The following is a 10,668-nucleotide window of genomic DNA, read 5'->3' as shown; positions in this document are numbered from 1 at the left end:
TGAGGCCACTGAAGTCTCTGCTCAGTTGGCTTAGTGGTCAGCTAATGACTAGACAAAGATTTCTTTAAATACCTGGAACCAAGAAATCTAGTCTTTGCTGAGGGCTCCTGTGGGCATTTCAGGGCACGCCTTGAACACTCAGCCAAGCAGGAGAAACTCTGCCTTAGCTCTCACTTCCTGCTTGTGTAGACTCTCAAGATCATTGAGAGGTGAGAGCTCAGGGCCATCTCAGGTGTTTCCCAGGTGTGTGCACAGCCCAGTGTCTACACCTGCCCGACTACATCCCAGGAATATACTGGAGCATTCAAAGCCCCTGTGGACATCTCATTCTTCAGCTTTTTCTTTTACGCTTTTGGTTAGTCTATTTTTGCGTCAGCTGTTATCCATCACTACAGGCAGCCGTGATGTTCAATCATTGGGCAAATCCTCCCCAGGGAGAGGCTTTCAACACTGGGTGAGTTCAAGTGAGGTCAGATAAAGACAAGCCTGTTGAGTGGGGTCCTTTCAGGGAACCACCAGCCAGGTCAACCATTGACTGTTCTTTGGGAAGAAGCTTTGAACAGGCTCCGGCTCTGGTCTGCTGTCTCTGGTACTGTCATTTTTCAAGGCTGCCACTGAGCTGGGAGAACAGAGCCATAAGCCTTCAGTTATGAAACAGTTTTTGCCTGTTCTTTTGCTGTTTTTTGGGGGGGTGGACTTTAGAAGGTCATCATTCCACACCATTTTTGCTGATGTCACCTCCTGGCACAGTCTTACATGTGGGGGCTTCCCTGTCCTCCCCCCACGAGGAAGGTGGAGCTGAGGAAGAGGCCCCAGGTGGGGTGGGGTTGGGGAATGGAAAGCAGGAAGGGCCAATAGAGGGGTTTGGCTGAGGCCACATCCTTGCAGGTCTCCCAGGGGATCCAGCAGCTGGGTGCCTTGAGCCCTGAGCCTCCACGTGGGCCGCAGCAAAGTGCACAGGCCCACAGGTCCCATGGCCTGGAAGCCACTCCTATCTCCTACTTAGACCCAGATGGAGCACGGACAGAGGAAGAACAAAGAGTGATTCTGTTTCTTCCCAGACGCTTAAGTCCTGAACCTCCACTTTCTGTTTTGTGGTTTCTGTGGAAATAGAGCACTGAGGAAAAAGCACACGTCCGGTCCTCAGGAACCACTGAACCTCCCCTCCCGTTGGCAGGCCAGCAAAAGCAGCCTTCCGAGAAGACCAGGCAGCTTATGCACAGGGCTGGCCCTTGGGTAGGCTGCATGGCTCTGCAGGATGGTAGGGTGCTGGTAAGGTAGCTGCAACAGACAGGGCAAAGCGGGTGACTATTAGTGACCCCTCACCCAGAAACCAGGCCAATGTTGGTTCTACCTAAATCCCCTAAAAGCCATCGTCAGCTCCCGGGAACCAGGTGATCATCTCTGCTCCTTCCAGGCACCAGGCAGAGCTGCACATGTGCCCAAGCCAGGGAGCCCTGCAGAGGAGACTGGCCTGGCCACCCTGCTGGACCTCGGCTGGGCGGCTGCCGATGTCTCCATTCACCCTAAGGGGGATGAGGCAGGAGCTGCCGGTCCTGGGGGAGGCAGCCCAGTGGTCACTCTGCTCTCTGCCACCCTTCCCAGGATAATCCCGCCGCCCACCTCCCTGCGTGCCTGCCAGGACTTGCTTGTGTTTTAGTCCCTTTGAGTTTCAGAACTTTTGATTTTCCTTCCACAAACCCAAGAAATTCCTGACCTTATTTTATTTATTTATTTTTTTGCCCATTAGAATCGCAAACTATTTGAAATCCATTTCCTCTCAGCACATCTTGCTCACAGGCATCTGAGAGGGCACTTGTCCTGGTGTCCCCCCCCCCACCTGCTTAGCAACCCCTCATCAGGCCCTGTTGGTATACAGGGTGCTCTGCATAATTCCTGGGCACATTGCCCACCTGTACTGTCCTTTGAGGGTGCCCGATCACACCCACCCTTCAGCCTGACCCTCCACTCCTCAGTTCCCGCCTCGCCTGCCCGGAACCCTGGGTCTGGATCAAAGTGGAGGTCCTGGAGCGCAGAGCGGAAAGAGCTGCTGGCCACGCCCTGACTCCCTGGCCACCCCACGCAGCAGTGAGGACTCAGTGCTTTTGTGCTGGGCGGATGGCACACAGAGTTAGATATAGACAGCTCACCTGTCCCTAGAGGCCTCAGCCTGAAGAAAAGGCTTGGGGGCAGGGAAGCACCCTCTTAAGTGGGCTGAGGTGGCCCTGGTTGAGTTGTGTCTACAAAATGGGCATCCCCCTTGAGGAAGTCTTCTGGGACACGCCAAATGATACTCTTCTCACCTTGATCCTTTTTTTCTGGATAGATTGAAGGTGCCGTACAACATGGGATTACAAGTGACGACATCTTCTGGCTGAAGGAATCCCCTGGGAAAACGTAAGACCCGATGTGTGCCTTAGTGGGGATCCTCTTTGCTCACCTTCATAAATGTCAGGGCCGTGTAGAATGCTGTGTGGTCCCCTTTCCTAGTGCATTCTGTCCCATCTACCTGAGAGGATGACAGAAAGCCTGTTATTTGTGCCCCTTAGAGGGGCTGTTGACACATCCTGTGACTGTCTTGGAAGTGATGGCACGTGTGTCACAAAGCGAATCAGACATTTATTGTCTAGGGTTTTCAAACAGGGTTCCCAGGAGCCCCGGTGTTCCAGGGAGGGGGGCGTTCAAGGATGGAAAGGTTCATATTGTCAGGAAAAGCCCTCGGCCCTTTCTGCCTTGATCGAATGTTCCCACTTTCATCTGGTTCGCACCTTGGGCTTCCCTGAGATCCAGCAATGGCTTCAAAGGCCTCAGAAACCACAGCCCAGTTATGGAAATGAGACTGTGGCATGAGTGGGTTTTATACTCTCCAAGTAGGTGAAAATGCACTAAGTTCATTTCCTGTCCCCACAGAGCAGGCTATTGGGGGTTCCCGGTCCAGACAGCTCCTGCCTATGGGGTGTGGAGAGGACGTCATGCTCATAGGGACCGGAAAGGCCACCAGAGGGCAGCAGAGACTTGGTTGTCAGCAGCCCTTGGCTGCCTTGGGACTTGACTACAAGAGAAGATGGGTGGAAAAGTGTGTCCAGAGATGTGTGACCAGTATACATGTGGGACAGTGTGTGGGGGGGGTGTTGTTTGCATAGGTAGTCTGTGTGCCTGTCATGTGCTCTGCTCACCGTCAGCATTCCCTGTTCACAAGCCATCTTTGTTCAGGGTTGAGGCTGGATTCCCTTGAATAGATGTCGTGTAGTTTATTTTATCTTTCCACCATTCACAGGCATCTGAATAGTTTCTCTTTCTCGTTGTTATAAAACGCTGCAATGAAAACCTTTGGTGTGCATCTAATATACCGTCGTAAGTGCTTCTTATGTGTTACGTCAGGGTATTTCCACAAATGGAAACCCCAGGTCCAGGGCAGGTGCCCTTCATGCCTTCACACATCTGCTAACATGCTTCTTCCTGGCGAGCTACATCCTGTTACATGTGCATGTCTGTCTCCTGTCCCCCTCCCGTGGGCATCAGCTTTTCCATAAGACATAAAATAGACAGGAGCCTCTTCTGCTCCCGTGGGGTGAGTACCAGTTGCTTCTGCCCGAGGCACGTCTGGGTGCCTCCCAGCATTTGCGCTCAAGCTCATGCAGGTTTGTATCCTTCTGTCGGTCACCTTCTACTGGTTCCCTAGGCTGTGGTTTGTCTTTTGACTTGGTGATAGTTTTTCATGCAGAAGCTTTTTTTTTTTTTAATATTTTATTGGGGTTTATTGGGGAGCAGTGTATTTTTCCAGGACCCATCAGCTCCAAGTCGCATAGTTGTTTCAATCTAGTTGTGGAGGGAGCACCTCAGTGGCCCACATGGGGATCAAACCGGCAACCTTGGTGTTATGAGCACTGTGCCCTGTGTTCTAACCACCTGAGCTAACTGGTCGTCCCCATGCAGAAGCTTTTAATTTTTATGTTGTCACATTTGTTACTTTTCTCTTTATGCATAATTTCTAGGTTTCTGTTCTCTTATCTTTGACTATCCAGTAGGTTAAACATGACCTGGTTTTATTTGCGTTTGTTGTTAATAGTCATCTTTTTGTGTATTTATTGGCCATTTAAAATTGAGGGTCTGTATGTAAGTTTGTGTGTGAATGTGTGTGTGTGATTGTGTGTGTGTGAATTCTCAGCTTGGTCCTTGGCCCGCTTTCTGTCTGGTTTTTCTTTTGCTTCTCTTACCTCTTTCTTATCTTCCAGCTGGTTTGCATATTAGGGCTGTGATCCCATGTCGTTTATGTTGCAGATTTTCTCAGCTTGTCATGTCTTTTAACTTGTGCAATGTACCAATGTTTTTTTTAAATGTAACTTAGATCTCTTTTTACACTTAATGGCTTTTAGATTTATTGCATGTTCAGGAAGGCCTGTCCCACCCCCAAGACTGTTTTTGAAAAAAAGCCCCTGAATTTTGCCTTAGGGCTTCCACCGATCAGATTTGCCTTGTGTCCTTGGGTGTTTGCAGTTCATCTGTGGTGTGGTGAGGTGGAGACCGGGCTGCTGGGGTACGGTGTTGCCATTCCCCAGCCCCTCAAGCCTATCTGAAAGCTCTATCCCCAAGTTGAATCCCCGTCCTACTCTGGCTCTTGACTCCGGCTTTCTTGTGCCTCTGGTGGGACCGCCTGGCATCATCTTCAGACAGGGCTGGGGAGGGAGGCACGGATGCAGTGGGTACCAGCGGTGCTCAGCGAGGTGGCTCTGGCTTGGGCTGGTCCTCCTCTGTGACTGTGTGCTGGGGACAGTGGCCCATTTAGCCAAGAAGACACAGCCCTAGATATTTTGGTCAGGAAAGAAACTGCAGTGTTTATTTTCTTCAGAAAAAAAACATTTAGAAGATTTTTTTTTTAAAAAAAAGCTCTTTCGTTTAGAAGGAATCTAGGTATGTTATTGTTTAAGAAAAAAATTGTTTGCAATGTATCAGTCACCCGTTTAGTTCTGAGCATGATTTATGTGAGGAAATGGTTTTTTTAAAAATTAAGCTGGAGATATATCCCTGTACGATGCTTCTGTGAAAATGCGGCTTTTGTCCGGTGCTGTTAATGCAAGTTGTAACAGTGTGATATGGGAGTCAGTGTTTACATGTTACATTCCTCCGTGCAGTCAAAATAAGCCCGCAGGGTCTACAGTAGCATTTCTGTATTTTATCAGCTTGGGCTGGGGCTGAGGGGGAGGCCTCTGCTCACACTTGGAGGGGCTGTTTCTGCCAGATTTATTTGCCTTATAAATATTCCCCGTGTTTATTTTAACTCGCCTTTAAAATGGAGCTGAAATTAATATGGACCTGAGGGCTGCCCCCTGTCACCGGGCGGGGACGTTTCTACTTGGCCCTATCCAGGAGGCTCAGCTGGTGGCCGAGGGTGCCCAGCAAGCCTGGCCTCTGCCTGCAGCAGGCGCTGTGTTCGCTGACTGGCTCCCCAAGGCCTGTCAGAGACTTTGGGTGGGCACGCCTGGCCCCAGGTCCCTCATAGATTCTGCAGTATGCACAGGGCCTCCCTCCCTCTTTCCTTCCCCGTGATGGAGAATGGGCAGCAGCTGGGACCTTCTTTTAGGGTGCATCTGAGTGGGACAGTGACCAATAGCTTCATGACTGGTGCGTGGAGCCCCCAGTGACACCTGCAGCCTTCAGCCTCCCCTGGTCGCTGCACACCACCTTTGCTGCACTTTGAACCCTTGTGGCCACGGTGGCGTCCCCGCCTCATGGACATGTGAGGAGGAGCCCTCTTTTCTCCTTTGCTTGTGTCCAGGTTGGGGGAACCCAGGGCTAGACAGATGGCAGAGGGGATGGCCAACCCTGAGCCTCGTCAGTGGAAAACAGAATCAACCCCCTCACTGCATAGTTGGGTGCCTGGTCAGGAATCCCCAGAGGCTAGATCGCATGTAGAAGACTCCAGCAAGTGCAGCGTGAGCTCCCGAGTCCATGAGCAGGACCCTCTGAGGCCAGCCAGGGCCGGGCCAGTGCATGTGGGGCCTGAGGTGGGACTGTGCAGGTTGGCATCTTCAGCTCAGCTGCCCGAACCCCAGTTTTGTGTCTGGCTTATTTTCCTTTTCCATTATTCTTGTTTCTTCATTTTTCTGTGGACATCCAAGACAGGTTGACGATGCCGTGATGATTCTACAGAAAGGACAGGATTCCCCTGGGCAAGCAGGAGCCCCTGTGGAAGGAACGGGCAGGGGAATAATAGCACTTTGGAAAGCTGTCCATCACCAGCAGGGGAAATGGGGGCAGAGAGGGAGTACACAGCCCTGCATAGGGTGGCTCAGAGGTGGCACATAGCCCTGTGTGGCCCAGCCGTTCAGCCGGGCAACCCCCAGGCAGGTGGAGGGAATGTGGAAGGGGAGAAAGGTGGGCCCACTCCCCTCCTGTAAAGAGGGAGGCACTGGGGTATCTGGATCCAAGGACCCCCAAGGCAGCCTGGCTCCGCCTCCATCCCACAGCCCCATGATCTTCTCTTGCTGGTATGGAGGGCCGCCTCCGCTGTGAGGCCTTCTGGGTGGGGACTTGGGCCTGGCCTCCCAGCCTGCCCAGGCCCAGGACCCTCTGGTCCCTGCCTGCTGCAACTGTTCGGGTGCCTTAAGGGTGGGGAATTGAGACCACTCTACTCTAGACTCCTTTGGTTCCCTGGTCCAGTTGGTCCACACTCCTGCCTGGGGCTCACTCAAGATCTGGAGGTCAGCTCTCTGCAGAGATGGACTCTGAGCTGGAGCTTTGGGCTGACTTCAGTGTCAGCACTTTTCTCTGACCTCAAAGAGGACTTAAATGAGACTGGAGACACCTAGGGGCGGCTTTTCCCTCATGTTGGACCTACCAGGCGATGGACTTGCCATTTCCAGATAAGGATCACGACCTTGTTGTTCCCACTACCCACTCAGGCAGCCTAGGTCTCCTTGAGGGCCTGCAGAGCGAGAGGCTGACTGCCCTCTCCTGTAGCTGCCCTGCCAGCTTGCCAGCCCGGGACTGTGCACTGTCCTGCAGCTGCTCCACGGCCTGACCCTCTCTGTCCTGGAGCCCCCAGGAGAGTGAAGCAGGGAGAGTTTTTGTAACTCGGGCTGATTTAATGCTGCCTGTCAGAGTTGGTCATGGAAGGAGCTTCTTTTTGACCTTTATTAAGCCTGGAAGCTGACCAGGTGCTATAATCATTTTTCTCCTTCCTAAGCGCAAAAGAGAAGAATATAAATTTTATTTTGTGAAAAAACATAGCTGTTAATTTAAGAAAACTCACTGCTGCTTAATTTTCTCATTTTATGCTTAACTTTCATATTCATTTAGTGTGACATCCTTGTGTCCAGCCAAAGGGAGAACAACCAACTGCCTGGACTTGGCTACCAGCCTATAAAACAGCGCTGACCATCTCTCTGGGTGTATCCATGTGGCTAAGATGCACAGGGCTCAGGGGCTGAGAAAGACATCTCCTCAGGGTAGCAGTAACTATGAGGCCAGAGCCTCGGGGTGGCATCTGTTATGAAGCCAGAATGTAGAGGCTCTGACCTGGTGAAAGTGGGCTCAGCATTGGGACCTGAGGGTGGGATGGGGCTGGCCCCCACTCAGGAGGAGGCCTTGGGTCCCCCAACCCCGTGCTGCTTCCCTGGGGCCTGTTTGGCATTTCCTGCACTGGCAGGACTGCCAAGGGGCCAGGTGCCTGCTGTGAGGCTCTCACTTTGTGTGTGTGTTCCTCTTGGGGAGCAGATCAGGGGCCTTCAAACTCGAGAGGCAGGTGGAGAGCTCTTTAAGCCAGGGCTTCATGGGCCTGAATTAAAGCTTTTGTTTCTGCTTCCTCCCCCCATTCAGATTTTGAACAAGAAAGCCTTCCCTGTGATTAGGCTAATCCCACCGTAGTTATACCTTCCCATAAAATGTTTGCACACCAAAAGGCACATAGAGTGGAGCTGCCCAGAATACACGGAAAATTAAATCAGGGGCTCCAAGGTGTAGGTGCTGACTTCCGGCGTGAGCGCATGCCCTAGTCTCGGGCCTCCTAATGTAGGGATAAGGAGAGTGTTTCCAGCCCTCAGAGGCTCCCTCACCCCTTTTCCCAGGTCCAACAAGCTGGTCCTCTGACTTCTGCTGCTGCCAGCACTGCTGTCCTGGGGTTAGCCAGGGCCTGCGTTGGTCACTGTGCCTTGGCACCTAGTCTCAGCCCCACTGTTCCCAGGTCCCCATCCAGGCCGAGAGGCTCCTCAGTGGCCAGCAGAAACTGATCTGCAGTTTCAAATTTACCAATAAAAACAAAATGGTGTCCCTGTCTGCCATTCTCCCTCCTCGTGACTTGGAGGCTCCAGTGTCCGTCTCCACTTTTGCGTCAGCATGTGCTTACTTTAGTCCATTTGAAGGGAGTTCGCAGATCCTTCATTCTTCAAAGAATAATCATTATTTGATAAATTGGGGGCAGGGGTGGAGTGAAAACCAACACAGTTGATAATCCTGCCTCAGTAAGTCAGGAAGAGGCCCAGGGTTACCCTCGATATGCGTGGGAAACCTGCTTTTGTTTGTGAGATTTCAGTCGCACGCATTTGGTCAAGGACACCCCCTTAGGAATGGCCTGGCTGGTGCCTGCCTCCTCCTAGATGTGCCCTCTGTCAGTGACTCAGAGCTGGTGGCCTGAGAGGTGGGGGCACCTGTGACTTTGAGGTGGGAATGGGAAGCCCAGGGCACTGAGGGGGTTCCGTGGGAGGAGTTGGGGATTTGGCACCCACTTGCCCTGCCTCCCTGTCCAACTCCCCATCCGCATAGTGTAAGAGGGCGGGGAGACATGCAGGGGCTGCAGAAACAATATTTTTGCCCAAATCAGGAGACCATGTGACTGTGTTGCATATAGCAACATGATATGAGGGCCTGGACCTGTCCTGTGGGCCAAGGGCTGTGGCCAGCCCACCCCTGCAGGAGGACCTGAATAATGAAGGCAGAATGGCTCAGAGACAAGCAGGGACAGCCCACTTGGTTGTCAGAGGGGCTACCTGCAGACCAGCGCCTGCACAGCACACCTGGCCGGGAGGCGGTCAGCCCATGCTATCGCTGCCACTGGAAGCAGGAGCAAAGGGCATCCCTTTATGTTCAGCATGGATGCTCTAACCCAACTTTGTTCTTGAGTTTAGTGCAGGATATTCAAAATAGCTAAAATCTATGTGTATTCTAAGCAACTCATAATTTCATATCTTAAAGAAAGGCATATACCTTTCACCATATACATTGAGTCCAAAAAAAATGAGGTTTTGTAATTTTGAAAATGTACCTATGCATAGATGTGTATGTGATACCCACATGTGTGCATGAGTCCCCCTCGGCTTCCTCACATACTGAGCCCTCTGCACCCACCCCAGATGTGACACTGTGGTTCTTCCAGCTCCTGAGAGGAAGCCATGCGCCAGTTGCTTCCTGCAGGGCACCTGCAGGAGTATTCCATGGGATATGCCACTTCTTGAAATGGAATTATATCATTAGTACCTGCCGGGATTAGAGCTGACACTGGGTTTATCCATCCTTACATCACCTCCTCTTGTTCAAAGGCTGAAGGGGTGATCTGACAAGCCCACCCACATATCGCCTCCCAGGCTGGGAGTTTTCATTCTGCGTTAGGTTCCGTGCATATCTGCATGTGTGTGCATGTGTACAGGTGTGTGTGTGTGTGTGTGTGTGCATGTGTGTGTGTGCATGCAGAGTATGGAGCTGAATTACAGGAGAGGGTTTATACTATGGCAGATATTTTAAATGATTCGGCTTGTTCCCAGCATCCTGTGGCCGCCCCTCCCCCCTCTTCCTCTCTCAGAGGAGCTGGCTCTCCTGGCCCTGGGCCTCTGTGTGCTGGGGCTGGACAGGCAGGTGTTGGCCTTCTGGCCTGGCCTTCCGTGATCTAAGAGTGTTTTGCCCATAGACGATGCTTTTCAGGAGCGCTCGCCCCCGCACTGTCTGGTCCCCTCCGTATCCTGCAAAGCATCTCTTTGTTTCTACCCTGGCTGCAGGAGGTCCAGAGAGACCCCAAGGTAGAACTTATCTTAGGACAGAAGGAAAACCCTTCTGCTTCCTGTAACTGGGCTTTTCGCAACACATCCGTGAAAGTCTTGCTGGTCCCACTGCCAGGGCCTTTCACGGGACATGTGCTGTTTTGTCACTGACCACTTATGTCCTTCACCACCAGGCAATTTCCTGATTCAATGACACTGTTTGTCATGTTGTATTTCATAGCTGGAGCCTCTGGGAAGTGGGTTTTGTACCTTGGGACAATCTGTTTGAATAGTCAGCCTCAGCTGACTCATCAGTAGTGACATATCAGCTGACGAAATGCTTTGCGTGAAGGCTGGAGGGCCCCGTCCCCATGGCAGAGCCGCCACTCAGAACAACTGCTTGTGTAGGATGGCGGGCCACACGTGAGCCTCACTTCTGTTCTTCCGTTCTGTGTCCTTTCCTCTAACAGGTTGGTGGTTGGAGCCAGCTGTATCCTTTGATAGCGTTCAAGTGACAAAATGCCGTGTCTACAACCCTGAGAGTGCAAGCTCAGTGCCTAGAGCCCCTCCCCACTGCTCTCCCTTCTGTCAGGGAGTACACTCTGCTGCCTGGAAGCAGGCACTTATGAGGGCCACTCAGGGTGGATGACCTGTACTCAGGGGACAATTTGAGGCTGACCTTTGAGGTTGGGCTTCCTGG

At 52.0% G+C, this 10,668-nt stretch overlaps 1 protein-coding gene across 1 annotated transcript in view; it reads left to right on the top strand.

Moving 5' to 3' along the window:
- TXNRD2 (thioredoxin reductase 2) overlaps positions 1-10,668 on the top strand; it is a 53,972-nt gene that overhangs the window by 17,589 nt on the left and 25,715 nt on the right. The window contains exons 7-9 of the mRNA XM_019626897.1: positions 1,114-1,236; positions 2,327-2,397; positions 10,439-10,458. Of these exons, the coding sequence (XP_019482442.1) occupies positions 1,114-1,236; positions 2,327-2,397; positions 10,439-10,458 (214 nt within the window). The remainder of the gene's footprint in view (positions 1-1,113; positions 1,237-2,326; positions 2,398-10,438; positions 10,459-10,668) is intronic.

This window comes from Hipposideros armiger, unplaced genomic scaffold (genome assembly GCF_001890085.2).
Source record: "Hipposideros armiger isolate ML-2016 unplaced genomic scaffold, ASM189008v1 scaffold_694, whole genome shotgun sequence".
NCBI lineage: Eukaryota > Metazoa > Chordata > Mammalia > Chiroptera > Hipposideridae > Hipposideros > Hipposideros armiger.
The sequence above is the reverse complement of the archived record's forward strand: the minus strand, read 5'-3'. Positions and strand labels throughout refer to the sequence as shown.